Raw genomic sequence first — 17,312 nt, 5'->3', positions numbered from 1 at the left:
ACTAAACGTTGTTCTAACGTCCAAGCCCAACCAAAGAACTATTAAGATTTTATCGAGTTTTGTGGTCGGGGAAGTTATTGTTTATCACGGGTCTTTATGCTATAATTCACAATTATTTTGTTAGTACTTATTATTGGCATAGTCAGATTCTAAGATATGGTTGGAGGTGTAATTCTTATATAATTTTAATATTTTTTAATAATTTAATTTTTGGATAAAGTACACAAATGACCCCTCAACAATTAAAAGTAACAAAATAGTCATTTGATTATTCATATGTTCCAAACTCGTCCTTTTACGTTAAAAAAATTTGGCTATCATTTGAGTTATATATTAACTTATTGATTAAGATATGCTAATCAAATTAATAATTTCAGGCTTGGCTCACGTTTTCATTCTTGGTGTATTGTGATATCCCTGGTGCCGACTACTGCCGAGGTTTGTTGTGGCTGCCTAACTTTAGCTCCGAGGTTTTAACATAGGTTCTTTCACTTAACATTTGTTAATATTATTATTGTTGTTGTTAACTTGAAACTTAGATTCTGCATTAATTTATTGCAATATATATGGCTATTTCAGCTGTAGTACTTATGTTTTGGCGAGATAGCCAGAAAACAGACATTCATTAATGGAGGATCTATATTCATTAAAAACAGATGCATAAGAGGAATCTTTTAGTAATGCATCAGCGCTACGAGATGCTTGATAGGTACACATAAGGAAGCACATGTAGTATAAAACAAGTATAGGATGAAGACACAACTGTGATCACGACGCTAAGATACACATTGAAAACAAAATAATAGCGATTGCTTGCTGCACCGTACTAGCTAGTTGCATTTTCTTTATTAACGGCTCCAGTTATATATGGCTCATATTCCACTTAAAGCCTCAGATTCCACATCCTGCAGGACAACAGATCCAAAATCAGTCTTCTTTTTTGCTATTAACAAAAAGAGTAGGGTTAAGTTAGCCATGTATGTGTACCTTTGTTCGTCATTCATGTAATTGTAAGCTTTGTTCCCTCCGCCTAATTTCTTGTAAGGGGGTAAGGGAACATGGCCAGACTCAATCTGCTTGAGGTCTTCGACAAGATTCTGGTAATGTATCTTCACTTCCTCCACGGTTTTACCTCCGACTGCCCTGGCCAGGTTGTGCCAGCGGTCCGGAGTGTCCTTGTCATACGAAACTAAAGCATTCTCGAACAACTTGTTTTGCTTTGGCGTCCAGCTCGAACCCGAGGCCATTGCAGTTGCACAAGATAAATAACACAAGGGAAAGGAGAAAAAAGTATGGAAGGATTTGTATGAAGACACCATCAAATGATGACTCTTTATAGTGAAGAGAAAAGTGGGGGTTGGAAACTGTGGACCGGTGGGCATTTTTGTCTGATTCTTTGCCGTTGCTTTCCTTGTAAAACAACGGGACCCGTAACAAAATAGGATGTTTTTTTTTTCTTTTTTCGATTAATTATTGTGTTTAAATATATTAATATTTGATTTATCACACTTATAATGGGATGAAAAACATATAATGTAAAATTTATTTACAAGTCCTATGAAATACGAATTCTATCATCAAAAGTGTAATTTTTAATTGTTCTTTTATTTTTCTAGTTTTTACTAAACACGCCTTTGCAAAAAAAGAACCACGAAGGTACCATAACAACAGTCCTGTACACTGATGGCAGTGTGACCAGAAGACACAGGATTCATTAGGGTGGACCAAGCAGTGGCTGTGCTGATAATCTTTAACAATATTCACGGGTGCACCATTTCTAACCGTTCAAATCTTCTCGTCGAGATTGCTGTTCGTCTTCTTCTGTGTGAGATTATTAGTTGTTACTTGGTAAAGCATCCCAAAACTGTTTCACCTGGTTGCCTAGATCTTTCCGTACAATTATTTGTACCTGTTCAATTTAATATTTCTACTGAGAATAAGTCAACGGGTATGCATCACTTTTTACCATGCGTAAAAACTTATAAGCCTGCAGTCTAACAATCTGTCATCTCTCATATCCTAATAACAGTAAAATTATTTAAATCAACATTGCGAGGTTTCCATTCAGATTAGAAGCTCTGGGCAGCACTCAAAGTTTCCATAACTCTAAGGTTTAAAACAAATCGGATACAAATGAAGCTTCCCGTGAAAACCCAAGCAAACTAGTAAAGTACATATACCATATATAGTTAAAATAATGTATTTTTTTCTTTCTTAATATTGAAGAGAAATAGGTTGTTTTGCGAAGTGTAAAGGCGTCTCTTACTTTAGTTTGGACGTCGACAGGAGGAAGGAGACAAGCGAATATGTGCTTGACCACGGCGTTTCCAACTTTTTAGGGAATACTATAAAGAAAGAAGATCCATATCTTGTTGACGATTAGAATCCTTATCATCCATGCATGTCCACACCAAGGGAGAATTTTTTCAGGATAATTTTCATATATCGATCTTAGAAAAACAAAATTCACAAGTAAGATTATATAGATGTTACGTGTGCTTAAAAAATAAGAATACACGATATCAATACAACTTCGTTTATGAAATATTTTATTTCCATATTTGCATGTGGTAATTATCCATTTTTAAATTATTTGACGCATCGCTTTTCTGCATTTTTTAAAGATCTTTTTAAGCTGCAAGTTGGGGTGGGGTGGGTGCTTGGGGCTAGGGAATCCGACTACTTTATTTCAGAAAGGTCACGGTCTTGACCTATCAATATTTTGAAAAAGCATACTAATTTGAAAAGCTGGTCCAGTTTTAACTAAGGTAGGAATTATGCGTTGATATGGTTGTAGCTGAAAAACCAGGGGCTCAGAGTTTGCTCACAAATCAACTGGTTTACGAGGAAATTACAATATGCATGCAATGTCATTATTTCTATAGGTCTGATTGCTCAATACAAAATTAAGTTAAAAAGAAGAATGTTGATTACCAAAGAAATGATGAAGGGAAAACCCGACACCTTGAGCACCTATTATGATATATAAGGCTATCGATATCTTTGAATCCTTATCATCAATGTCATTTCAACGAAAAAGTTATCTCTAGTGATACCATTTTGAGAACTATCAATAGCTTTTAAGGATTTGAATAATTTATTTTCTCTTGTATTCCTTGTTTCAATTTGGAGGTCGCATCAAATTATGGTCTAATTTGAAAGATATGCCTGTTGGATATATCAGACGAGGATCCCTGAATATGCTATCTGTGTTATTTTTCAAAAGTTTACCCAAAAGCAAGGAGCCGATAATAAAACTTGAGATGAACAACAATAAAGTTGATTGGTATTTTCAACTTTGTGAATTCCTCCCCCACTTTAGGTTGAGAGATAAGAACGGCAAATTCTTCCAGGCTGTATAAGATGAGATTCTAGTCTTCGATATTCATCTACAGAGTTGAACAATTAGTGAATTGGACCTTGTATGCGACAGTGGCGTGAGATGAGATTCTTGTACCTTTTATGCTTTACTGTTTTCTATGGGATAAGCATTTTACTGCTCAAATGAAACATTTGATTAGCCTATAAATGCTAAGCACCCTTACATTCCTACTGAAACACAATTTCTACACCTCAAACAATTCATGCATTGTGAGTAGCTGAGTGTCATCGCTCTGTAACTGCTGTTGATTTCTGTTTTCTGTCGCACATGGCAAGCGAACCCGTTGAATCCTGAGGGATAAGTCTTATTGTGAAGTATCCTAAATAACAGTATCATGTGTACATCTCATGTTAGTTCCGTACAAGCTCGACCCTGACCATCTACAATAAAAACCATTGTAGGGTGATAAATTATGAACTAAATAAACAAAACCAAATCTAAAAGATTTTTCAATTGATACATTTTGACTAAATTATAATTATAATTGGTAATGAAGTTATATTTTATTGTAATTCTAGTGATTGAAGATTTTATTGTAATTCTTTGTGACCAAGTATTTGGATGTATGAATAAAGATTATGTCTTAACCTTTAGGGTAATGTGAGAGAATTATTTTTTTAGAGATGTAAACCTTTTTGAGATCTATGCAACTTTTGGGGCTTATGTTATATAGATAGTTCTGTAAGAAAATTGGAATAGTGTTTTGGAATATATTGAGTTTTGGTATCTATATCGAGTTTTGAGATACATGTGATATCATATATTTGTACTCTTTGTGTTCTCTATGTTTATAGTGGATTGTTGTTCATCTCGCTTGTAGATGTAGGCAAAGGCGAACCACATTAAATCTCTTCTCATGTGCATGTCTTATTTTTATTGATATCGCTTTGGTTATTTTTTTCATTCACAAATTCCTAACAAGATATTTGTTAAAGTTTAACTAGAATTCAAAGTTGAACAAATTAATTACTATATAAATTTGGGAAAATAAGAAACATAGTTTGGTTAAAAGTAGATAGCTTTATTAAACTAGATTTTTACTTTAATTAGTGTCCTTTGTTATCAAGTATCTACCTATAAATAGATACTAAAGGTAAGGGTTAGATATTAAGTTTTTTCCCTCAAAAATCCTCTTGTACTTTCTTTTTTATATTAGTGAAATTCTTCTTCTCTGCTCGTGGTTTTTTCCTTAGGTTTTCCACGTAAATCTTGGTGTTCTTTGTTTTTCTTTTTAGATCATGTTTATTGATAATCATTCCGATATTATAACAAATTGGTATCATAGCTTCAGATTCAAGATTATGGCAACAATAAAATATGATATTCCATTTTTGGATTGAAGCACCAGGTTCTCGCTATGGTAAGTGAAGATTCGAGATGTCCTTGCACAATTGGACTTAGATGATGCATTGAAAGAGTTTGATAAGAAGACATCATTAGATTGGATGAACAAAGAAAAGCGCAAGGATAAGGATTATAAAGCCCTATCTCATATCCGTTTATATTGATCAAATCAAATCTTGTAGGATGTGTTAAAAGAAATAATGATTGATTCTTTGTGGATGAAATTGGACCAACTATGTATGTAGAAATCATAGACCAGCAAGTTACACTTAAAGCAAGTATTTATTCGCACAAGTTAGTGGAATGATCATCTCTTGAAGAGCACATGACTGCATTCAAGGAAATTGTCTTTGATCTAGAGACTTTAGAAGTGAAGTATGATTAATAAGACTTAGGATTGAACTTCATATGCTCGTTGTCCCCTTCCTAATCATCTTTCAGAGACACAATTTTGTACAATCACGAAACACTTACTTTTGAAGAAATGTACAATGGCTTGCACTCATTCGACAAGATGAAGCATCTTGTAAATGGTTCCGAGCCCAGGTAGAGGGTCTCGTGGTACATGGATCGACTAGCTTAGACCGTGGAAGAAAATGCGAGCATTCTTCTAGTAATGAAGGAATGTGCATATCAAAATCTTCCAATAGAAGTAAAACTTGTCACTTTTGTAAAAAAAGTGTCATGTTAAATTGGAGTGTTATAAGTCCATAATAAAATTAAAAGAGAAGCTGAAGAGTAGAACTCTAGAAAATCTGGTGAGACCGGTGCAGTAGAAGAGTGCGTTGATGGAGAACTCCTAGTTGCAACTGACAACAACTTTATAACAAGTGATGAGTGGATACTTCACTCTGGTAGTTGTTTCCATATGAGTCACAATGGTGACTGGTTTGCGACGTATAAAGTTGTATCAACAAGTGATGTATTTTTGGGAAATAATGTCCCTTGTAAGGTTTTGTCATAATTAATATTAAGATGTTCGATGGGATTGATTGAACACTTGGTAATATAAGAAATGTTCTAGATTTGAGTAGGCATCTAATTAGTTAGGTACTCTAGGTTTAAAAGGGTACAAATTCTCCGATGAAGATGGAGCTATGAAACTTTGCAAGGGCTCTCTTGTTGTGATGAAATGTCAGACAAAGACAACCAAATTTTATGTTCTACATGGTTCAACAATTTTAGGTAATGCAACTAATGTTTGCTCCTCTATGCCAAATAATGTTGTTTTTGATAAAAACGTCTTGACTAAATCAAGCAAAGGAATTTTTTTATTGAACAAGAGAATTATGGGTAAAACGGTTATGTGAAGTAGAAAAAAATTCAATTTCATAGGTATAACAAATTTGAAGATAAAATTATCATTGATGTTAGCATCATATTGTGCATGATATTACTCGTGGTGACATATTTGTGAGAAACATTGACACTCATGATAACCATGTCGATGTGAAGACTAAATTCAATCTTAGAAAAAACTTGGATTTGATCAGTGTCCATTATTGAAGATTACCCCTTTTGAGGGGTATTGTGAAAGAGATGGAGAACTTGTTCGTTGAAGTGAAGAATTGTTTTTTGTTGAGTTTGAATTTCTCACATAATTTAGGTGTTTTGGCTTGAAACATTCGCACTTTTAGAATTCACGTCAAGTTGGAGATTTGTTAGAATTTGACTCGAATTCAAAGTGGAACAGATTAATTAATATATAAATTTAGAAAATTAAAAAAAACCTAGTTTGATTAAAAGTGGATAACTTTATTAAAGTAGATTTTCACTTTAATTAGTTTTTTTTGTAATCAAGTATATGTCTCTATAAATAGATACTAAGAGTAAGGTTAGATATTAAGTTTTGTTTTTTACTCCAAAGTCCTCTTATATTTTCTTCCTTCATACTAGTGAAATTCTTCTACTCTGCCTATGGTTTTTTAATTTTGGATTTTCCACGTAAATCTTGGTGCTCTTTGTTTTTCTTTTTCGATCGTGTTTATTTATTTACAGATAATTATTTCGATATCATAACACCAACGTAGGGTGATAAGTTGATAGTGATGATTTTTCCTCGTGAACTCTCGTGAGCTTCCATTAAAATCACGATTGTTTGTATATTACTTACTAGCAGGTCAAAAGGGGAAAATGTCCTATTTAGTGAAGTAAATGTAGGAGTCGAGCATGAACTAAGCTACTTCAATGGTTAAAGGGGTGATTATTATCCCTCTAGATCTTGAGTTCAAGTACCAACAACTATAATGTTTAAGCATTCATTGTCAAATAGTTAAGAGTCTATAGAATAAATACTACTACTTGTAATCACCCTATATTAACCAAAAAAATGTAGGATCCGCAACGAGCTTAAGCCCAATCATCTGGTTGGGTCCGTTGGTTTGGGCAAGTGGAGATTTTAGGAATGTAATTTGGGACATTGGATTGGTTCAAGCCCATCTTGATGCATACCTTCATTAGGTTGCCTGATCTGGCTCTTTGAAGTCAATATCACCAATCTTGATGCATTTACAGATGACCCTGATGTTGGCCCAAGTACCAAAACAAGCAGGGCTTAATTCAGACTCACAAGATGTTCACACACTTGCGGATAATAAAGAAAGTCAAAAGACGAAGTTCTGTTGGATCTGATTTCAAGAAGATACATCGACTCATGCCCCTTCTCTTAATTCTCAGTGTATCGGCCAAATCCCAGTGCTCTTTGTGATATTTCTTTTGGTTTTGGATTTTGTTGCAGAGTACGAACTTTGAGCTAATCATAATCGAACATGGTTTAAAATATCGACTATAAAGCCCTTGATTTAGACGTCATCTTTGCCCATTCACATACTCTAGGGGGTCAGTACGTGTTCCATTTTCCTTTTACTGAAAAAAATATATTGGGGCTTGAGACAAGTTATGCAACGACGGAAAAATTAATTGGTCGCATATATCAGTTTAAAATTTATTTTACAATTTACGATAAATGTTATAGTACAAGATAAATTTATCACGTTGACATGATAAGTTTACTCACATAATATTTTTTATTTAAATTTATCACGTCGACGTGATGAGTTTTAATAAAATATAATATTTTTTATTAGAATTTATCATATTAAAATGAAAAGTTTGAGTAAAAAATATAGGCTTAAATATACAAAAGTGTCCAACGTATGCTTTTGGTTCTAGTTTAGTGCCTAATGTTTATTTCGTTCTAGTTTGGTGTCTAATTTTCATTTCGTAACTCAAATTGGGTCAGAATGTGACAAACCGTTAATTTTGATTGTTAAATGACACGTGTCATAGCATGTTAATTTTAAAAAAATTATTTAAAATTAAAATCATATATATATATATATTAAAAAGAAAATACAAATTTTGAAATAAATCTAAAACTTTGAAAACTTTCATTTCAACCCCTAAACCTACGTCGACCACCATTTTTTCCGTCGACGAAGCTTCACCCTACCTCCCCTCCCCCCGACAACCAAAACCCCTATGAAATCGTGATTGATCGATGGTTGATCGACCATCAAAATCGTGTGGGATCACGATTTTCATCTAGGGTTCGCGGGGTATAAAACATTGATTCGTCATCGATCGGTTACAATTTCGTGGGGGGTTTGGTCGTCGAGGGGAGGGGAGGGGAGGTTGGGTAGAGCTTCATCGATGGCAAAAGACAATGGTCGACATTGGTTTAGGGGTTGAAATGAAGGTTTTCAAAGTTTTGGGTTTATTTCAAAAAATTTGTTTTCTTTTTAAAAGATATATAATTTTAATTTTTTAATTTTAAATAAAATTTTTAAAATTATCAGCTATAACACGTGTCACTTAACGACCAAACTTAATGGTTCGTCACAGTCTGACCCAGTTTGAGTTACGAAATGAAACGTTAAGTACTAAACTGGAACGAAATAAACGTTGACACTAAACTGAAACCAAATACATACATTGAGCACTTTTTGTATATTTAAGCCAAAAGCATATTTTATTCCAAATCACTATAATACATGTCATAAATCCCTAAATAATTCACTTTATACTATATTAGGCTAAATAATTAACCTATTTACTTTTAGGCCAATTTTACCCCTTCGGCACACCATACAAGATTCAATTTGATTTGATCTTCTTAAAGTTCATAATGAAGCAATTGAAATTACCTTACAAGAGTTTGGTAAGTGAAAATCCAATTCAAATGATAGTTTTCGGCCTGTACCTTTGTTATAGTCATATTCTCTGATAAAAATTTCGATTTCAGCCATTTTATTTGTAGAGCTCATGTAAGACATCAAGTGTTACAACTTGATTAAATTTCGAGTTCAAAGTGCAGTTACTATATTTGATTCCAAATATAGAATGCTATTAGTTGAAGAATTGTCTGGTTTCTTTTAGAACCGACCTCTGAAAAAAGACGATCATAATTAAAGGCTTACTAATTTTTATGCAGATTATAAGCAGTTGCCATCGAGAAAACATCATTTTCAATAGATGTCGAGGCCTAATGCAATACACACTTGGATAGTATTAAGCAGCACAATAATTAAGTTAAGCACAACACCAATAAAATTTATCTCGCTTTAAAATGTGAGCCATGCTCCTACTGGGAAATATCCCCATCCGTTCTCGCTTAAACGTAATGTCCTGTCCCCTTTGTCGGACTTCCTCGTATTTTTTCTTTATAATATTATGTCCCACTGTAATCTTAAAAATGGCTAACTTATCATCTTCCGGTCACCTTTTTCGGTAAAAGACGATTGCAGATTACAGTGTATTAAAAGAACTTGTTTAGCATGTGGAATTCAGAAATCCTTTCTAAATAAACCCTTTATATTCTAAGAGTCGGTCGTTCACAATATAGAAGTGTTATTACTTTATTATTCTTTTCATATGTTTTTGAGGTTGAGATGTTATCAAAGATAAACATGACCAAGGGAAAAAATACAGTCAACGAAACTATTACTAACAGTAATCGGAATAGTAAGTAATAGTTTAACAAGAAAAATATGTATAGTAATAGTTGTAACAACTTTAATCTGATTTAATTCATATAATGGCATAAGCATAAAACCTTTCTTTGCTACCTTTAAGCTTTGTTTGTTTATACAGAAAAACATGTGGGATAAAGAAGATGGTTAAGAAAGCCCAATTACTGCGATCAGGGAAAAGAAAAAGCAAGGTCCTTTATGTTATAGCTTTTCTGTGTTTACATTTGAAACAGATGAACTGATAAAGCCACAAATTTGATGAAACCAAGAAGCTTTCATCATGAAAGCTGGAGACTCCATCTTCATCCAACTCAAATAAGTAAAGCCAAACCATTTTAATGTTTCCTTTCTTGGAGCTACAATATAAATGCAGTAAACAAGGAGGGAAATGGATTTACCTGACTTCGTAAAGACAAATTGAAGAAATTTTAGCTGCTCTTTCTGGGTTTGCTTTTTCTTCTTGTTCTACTTGTTGGAGGCTCCTTTAGTGCCACTGATTGTCCCTCTCCTTTCTTCATGCTTCCCATGGAAGTCGATGAAGCCTCTGCTTCTGTCTTTGCCTGTGGCCTTTGCTCTTCTTCTTCTTCTTCATGTTTTGTTTGTTGTTCCTCAGTAGTTTTTAATTCTTTTGAGTGGCTCTCAGTAACTTCAGCTGCTTCCTCTTCTTTAATTTCTTCACTTTCAGTCCTCTCAAAAATCTTTCGTGGTCTACCTCTCTTTCTAAAAGTCTGAGGCTGAGATTGTCGTTGGTGTGCTTCTTCTCCTGCTGATTAAGCCTCGGCTATTGCCACTGAAAGTTGCTTGGTTTTTTTTTTTGGCTTATTACCCATCAATCTTTCCTTGTCAATAAGCTTTCATTCAACCACCTCAAAATAAAAGCATCAAAATCAAATCTTCATTGACTTTTGTTTTACTATCCTTTTTAATGTCTGAAGCTTCTGCTTATTGAATCCAAAAGAGATCGTTCAAAAGATACCCTGGATATGTGTTTTTTATACAACACCCTAAATCAACTAGACCAGTCAGTTTGACCAATATCAAGATTCTTGAAACCCCATTAATACAATCTCCTCCCTTATCGTTTCTTTTCCTCTAATTCTCTCTTATTCTATTTACTATATAATCTACAACCAAATACCAGTAGCTATAGTAATTGCTTCTATTTGCGGAGAATAAACAATAAATCAAATCCCAGAAAGCAATTAAAATTACTTTTCTTTATATGTCAACCTCATCCATCCATCCCTACGTACGAGTATTTATATAAATACACACCAGCTAACCATGGTTAAAACGCTTAGGATTGTTCATCTTTTACCTCTTATAGGAACCGTGCACTTGAATTAAAATTTTGTATCAACTTGTTGAATTAAGTACGCTCAATATGGAACAATACAGAAAATAAAAATAGTATAACACTGACTGGATTTATATTAAAACAAGTACCATTTAGTTAGCAGGTGTGGCTACACGGCCACTTACTGGTTAACTGTATGCATAGGATTGTTCATCTTTTATCTCTTATATAAACCTATTCGTTTGCATGCTTAAATGGGTGGTTGTTTGAAACCAGTGTCTTGTGGTTCTGACTTTTGACGTTTTTACCAAAATAGCACTAATACACTTAATAATTACTTGTAAGACACATTTTATCCTAATATTATCAATCTAACACTCTTTTTGACAAGGAGTGAATCGTCATTCGCGCCTTTGTGGGTTGTGTCCAAATTGACGCGACATCAAGAAAGGCGTGGATCGTCATCTGCGCCTTATCTCTAACTTAAGGTTACGAATGAATGGATATAATATACGGTCTCTCTCCTAATTTAATTAATATTATAGAAATTAAACTATAAACTAATACTAAACAAATTAAATAAATAAAACATTAACGATAATTAAAATTACAACATAATTTAAAATTGTTATCGTATTGGCAAAATACCTCGATATATGATTCTCATCTAAACGTAGCAAACCGCCTTCCATTTTATAACTGCAAAAATTAATAAAAAGTTAATATAATAAAATTTAATAAAAAAATAAATTATTGATTTATTATAATATAATACAAATATTTTACATTTTTAATAGAAAGATTGATACTTGAAAGAATGAAAAAATTTGAGATTTAAGTACAGTTTGGAGGTTGTGTTTGAAAGAAGCGAGGAGGGATAGACAGATTTCCATAAATGCGGGAGGTAGATAGTTGGAGTATTAAAGGATGTCAGAAATTCCGCGAAACCACATATGAATATATGTGCCTTTCTTGACATAATGCCAACTCGAATAAAACGTGGATGATAATCTACGCCTTTCTTAATGTAACCCCAGCTCGGACAGAACCCGATAAAAACGTAGATGACAATTCGCACTTTGTCATAAAAGGCATTAAATTAAAAATATTAAAAGAAATGATATCTGACAAAAAGTAATTATTAGATGTACATGTGATATTTTAATAAAAACGCCCTGACTTTTACGTGGGGATCGGTGAACATGTTGGAGTGAATTATATGTGCTATATGACTCAGAAGTCAGACTCAGTGACTCAATCTGACTACTTCTGTCGCTACACGCCGTGGGGCCCTTCAACTATATACCCCTGGGTGTATAGTTATTTAATGATTTAATCCCCCTGCCCTGACTGGACTTGATCTTTGTGACCAGTAAATTGTAGGCACAAACAATAGTTAATCTATATATGTAATACGATTCTGCAAAACATCAAATATCATCAGCTTACAAGGTCAGATTTCATGCAGTATTTCAGAGACAATTCTTCATGATGTGCAAGGTTAACCAAACTCTAAAATGCAACTATAAGTGTACACTAAGCTTGTTTGACGGCTAACAGAAACACGCCCAAAACTGAATCAAATGGATTACAACACAACTAATATGGTATTTGTTATTGGTGGCGAATCAAAGGGTTCTTCAGTCACTTGGTTGGGGCCATGACTCCAAGAATAGTCTTACAGTCGAGTGGATTAACGAAGGTTCCGTCATTGCGCCGTTCCCATAGTCCCCACAAGCTAGTCGCTTCGAGACAGGTGGTGCAACAAACATAGGCTTGCTGTAGTCCCATGCTCGTACGACACAAGTCAGCAAATTGTCACATAATCCCCCAGCAATCTGCAACAGCAGATATTAAAAGATGAAAAAGAAAATGCTTAAGAGAGTTGCAATTGCATCGAGCAATACAATTGTCTAAGCAACAAATCATCTTCACAAAATATCAAAAGCACATGACAGCAGAAGAAACTAATTTTAAGATACAGGAATGCTTAGCAAAAATTCTAAACTCATCACGAAATGATGCATCAAATAAGTACTTGGATCTTTCTACAGCAACATAAAGCACACCCTAATCACTTGAATTAGGAGACTTCCACTCATTCTCCCAACAGTCTCCAATGCTCTTTGCATTGAATTGAACATATAATGTTCAGAGTCCCTTCAACAGTTAATGCAAGTACAACATAGAGGAGCCAAATAATATTACCTTGCTAAGCATGTTTGCTGACAATGGGGCAATGACCATAATATAGCTCATCGACGAAGCTCTATGTGAAGCACACTGTCACCTATTTTCCCCCAACTAGACCATTCCTCCTCATCAGTGTAAGCTCAAGATCCTTAGGAAGTGATGCTCTGTCAATGAAATGCAAAGAAGCCTTCGTGGCAACTGCTTTAACTTCTACACTTCCACTGGCAGCGAGTAAAATCCTGGGTTTTCTTGGGCAGGGTTAACCTGAACTTTCTCCCTCTCCGCGCCTTGAGGCTCAGGGTATGCCATAACCTAGGCTAAGCTAAGCAACAATAACCTTTGGTCACACCTTTCAAAACCAACTGTCAGTCTTCCTTCTACTTTCACCTACCACTTAATGACAATCCCAGAAAAAGGAAGTACAACCACCACAATAAACCCCAAAATGCACCCCCAAAGCAAAAAAGAACGTTCTGCTAAGGAGAATTTAAAATTGCATTTCCTTGATTTGAAACTCAAAAGCCAATTCAAAATTTCATGATACAGATCAACGAGGCTAGAGAAAGTTCGAGATCCAAAACAAAGTAAGCAGGAGTACGAGAATTTTACTTTGGCATGGCGTAGAAAAAGAGACGCTAACCTGGAAACTAAAATTGGGAGGGAATCTGGGCTTTGATGTTCAGATGTTCTTGCGACTTGCACAATAGGAAAAGAAGCGCGGGATTTGAACTCTCAAAACAGACCCTGTTAGAAAACAAATGGTGCCTTTTGATGATCTGTTGCCGCTTGTATTTTTTGCAGACAAATACTGCGATTTCCCTGGTTGCTCTTTTCTTACAAGACAAATGTGTATTTGGTTTTGGTCTCCTGGTTTCAAGAATTGGGCTTCTCTTGTTAAACCGAAGTTTCTCTTTTGGGTATTGATTTTTATATGTTAAAAGGCTTGTTTATAATGTCCTCAGTATTAGGCCTAATTTGTCTGAGGAGGCTACCTCTCTAACATCTAAATTCTGATGATGATTTCCTGTCACAACAGGCAACGCCCACGTTGACATAGCTTCTGATTACTCCTCAGTCAGCTCGCAAGGACAGGGGCATCTCCAATGCTGCGCTGCATTGGAGATTTTCTCCAAAGTAGAGATGAGAAAGCTGTCCAGCCCTGCGCCACTTTCATCGCTACAGTAAAGTATTGCTACATTACCACAACACATTTAGCGTAATACTGTAGCTTGTGTTAGATTTAATTTTTTTTTTTAAATTTAAAATATATTAAATTATAAAATAGATAAAAATATATTAAAATTAGATAAATAATAATATTAATCTTTTTGTAATTTTTCGGATTTTTTGTATTTTTTTTATATTTGTAAAATTAATATTATAATAGTTAAATATTGTAAATAAAGTAGGATTAGTGATAATGTAGAGATAACGCTGGAGATGAATTATTATTTCATCTCTAGAATAAAAATAGAAATTCGTTAAAATAGAGATGAGGATTAGAAATGAGGATTAGAGATGACCGGCAAGACGTCCCTTTCAAATGGCACCGGCCTCGTAAATAGTAAAAATCTGGACTTGCTAATCGGATAAGGTCATCCATATCATACGCGTATTATATTGCATATGTACCGCAGGTCAGACTGCAGCCAATCTCTCTCGGTATATCCAACGATTAATATAATTCATGAGGGGGGAAAATAGGAATAAGAACAGTCACAAAAAAAAGTCTCTTCACTTTTTTCTTCTCAATTTTCTGATTCTTTGGGATAACCCATTTTGATAATTACTGTAGATGTATATGATAATACACGGGTAGAAGTGTGTTTTACTTTTGGAGTCTTCGCTTAGGTACATATCCACAAATTTTATTTGGAAAATCAAAATCTTTGATCTTAGAGATTGAAAACGATTTGTGAGGTCATTAGCTGGTGGCTAGAAAAGTAGGGGTCTATTTGGATTGATCGAAGACAATTTATACATTTCCGCAAGCTGGGAATTTTTGTGGATGGAAGAATTCGCTGGCATATTATTTTCTACATATGGAAACTCCTCTTTACGCTTGTGGTGCTCTGCTTATGCAAAGGAACTAATATTTTCATTATTTTGGCTGGTTCCGTGACGTGTGTTTCTCGTATTTACTCGATTGCCAAGGTAGTTTTTAGTCTTCAAACTTCCTTTTTCTATGTCATTTTCTCTTGGAAGAATATGATCAGACTCAATAGTATCTCTTCAATTGGATCCTCTTTTTTTACTTTCATTTCTAACTTGGAGATGAGAGAAATCTGATTCCTGGTTTGCTTATCTGTAGGATCCCCTGGGGAAGCTGCTGGTGGGTACTTTTATTTCAATTTCCAAATGATGAATATTGTTTGCAAGTTGATCTTTTTTTCGAATTTCCACTTGATTGCCTTGGTTCATTTGTTGTTTTACGGAAAATTCAGATAAGTAAATAGAAAATCATTTCCTTTTTTGCTTTTGATCACTGTGGGGTTATTCAACAATTAATTATGCATTTTTCAAAAGAAAAACAATCGGACTTTTCCATGATCTCTGTTAAGGGATTATCATATGGCAAACTTGGAAACTTGGCTTCTCCCTCTGGCTGGCATGGAGATAATACAGTTCGACTGCATATCCTTATTCTGTTATGGTTTTTCCTCCGTATTTCAAAGGTCTCTGTTCCTAAAGTATATGTGGTTTTTGCATTTATTTAGATTGTTACTTGGAAATCTCTTATCAAGCTTCCCCTTGGATTTTTCTCATATGTTATGCTTGTTAAGAAATAAACCGAGTACAAGTAATTTCCCTATAACCAGATTAGTGAGAATGCGAAATAAAAGCGGAAAAATAATACCCGAAATTTGATAACGGAGTTCAGCCAATTTATGCTTACGTCTCCGGACTGCTGCAGATCTTTTACTAAGAGAAAATTTACAGGTGTTTACACAACACACTTGAGAGAGAACTAGAAGATTTTGGGATGATTTTGAAGCTAAATGAGCTAGGGTATTTATAGTTAAAACTTAGGGACTAATATTGTAATTAAAAATAAAAATATTTTGGGCAGCCCCCCTCCCCAATTTGTTTTAGCAGCCGGCTGCTACTTAGCAGCCCAACTTGTTCTTTAATTTTCAACAATCTCCCACTTGAAGACTGATTTCAATCTGTCTTCACACCTCGATCGATGCAGCAGTATTTCTGGTCTTTTATTCTAGCATGCCAACTGAAGCTGAACACAACTTCAGTTTGTCCGTAGTTACCGTCTTTGTTAACATGTCTGCTGGATTTTGAGCTCCACTGATCTTTTCAAGTTTCAAAATCCCATCTTCCAGAAGAGACCGGATAAAATGATATCGCAATTGTATGTGCTTCGTCCTGGAATGAAAAGACGGATTCTTTGCTAGATGGATAGCACTTTGACTGTCGCAATACAAAACATTGTTTTCTTGTTTCTTGCCTAACTCATTCAAGAAACTTTGGAGCCAGACCATCTCTTTGCTGGCTTCCGTAACAGCGACATATTCTGCTTCGGTTGTAGAGAGAGCAACTATCTTCTGTAGTTGAGAAACCCAACTCACTGCGGTTCCTCCTAGAGTATAGACATACCCTGTAGTGCTTCTTCTGATGTCAACATTTCCGGCTAAGTCAGCATCTACATAGCCTGTCAGTATCGTATCTCCACCTTTGAAACAAAGTGCTTTGTTTGTGGTACCTCGCAGATATCTGAGGATCCATTTGACTGCTTCCCAGTGTATTTTTCCTGGATTATTCATGTACCTGCTAACAGCTCCCACTGCTTGAGCAATATCTGGTCTGGTACAAACCATGGCATACATCAGACTTCCAATTGCTGAGGCATACGGCACCTTCACCATGTGTGCACGTTCTTCCTCCGTCTTTGGTGACTGTTCTTTGGAGAGTCTGAAATGAACACCTAAAGGTGTACTTACTGGTTTAGCATCTTGCATGTTGAACCTGGAGAGTACTTTGTTGATGTACTCAGCCTGTGATAACATCAAAGTCCCCGACTTTGTGTCTCTCTTGATCCTCATCCCAAGAATCTGCTTTGCAGCGCCCAGATCCTTCATAGCAAACTGCTTCGACAATTTTTGCTTTAAGTGTA

General features: G+C 34.9%; 2 protein-coding genes and 1 pseudogene across 2 annotated transcripts; all 3 read right to left on the bottom strand.

Annotated features, from left to right (window-relative positions):
* Positions 1-640: 640 nt before the first annotated feature.
* Positions 641-1,302, bottom strand: LOC120194177 (protein RADIALIS-like 3). Its single transcript, XM_039196569.1, has 2 exons — positions 988-1,302; positions 641-905 (listed from the first exon to the last, which is right to left on the bottom strand). Exons 1-2 carry the CDS (start codon positions 1,245-1,247, stop codon positions 884-886), a joined length of 282 nt encoding a protein of 93 aa, XP_039052500.1. The 5' UTR covers positions 1,248-1,302; the 3' UTR covers positions 641-883.
* Positions 1,303-10,124: 8,822 nt separating this feature from the next.
* On the bottom strand, positions 10,125-10,526 carry LOC120194158. The gene is made up of 2 exons (XM_039196553.1): positions 10,523-10,526; positions 10,125-10,459 (listed from the first exon to the last, which is right to left on the bottom strand). Exons 1-2 carry the CDS (start codon positions 10,524-10,526, stop codon positions 10,125-10,127), a joined length of 339 nt encoding a protein of 112 aa, XP_039052484.1.
* Positions 10,527-12,406: 1,880 nt separating this feature from the next.
* On the bottom strand, positions 12,407-13,810 carry LOC120194167 (annotated as a pseudogene).
* Positions 13,811-17,312: the final 3,502 nt, after the last annotated feature.

The sequence above is a fragment of the Hibiscus syriacus genome, unplaced genomic scaffold, assembly GCF_006381635.1.
Source record: "Hibiscus syriacus cultivar Baekdansim isolate YM2019G1 unplaced genomic scaffold, ASM638163v2 tig00004378_pilon, whole genome shotgun sequence".
NCBI classification, from domain to species: Eukaryota; Viridiplantae; Streptophyta; class Magnoliopsida; order Malvales; family Malvaceae; genus Hibiscus; species Hibiscus syriacus.
The sequence above is the reverse complement of the archived record's forward strand: the minus strand, read 5'-3'. Positions and strand labels throughout refer to the sequence as shown.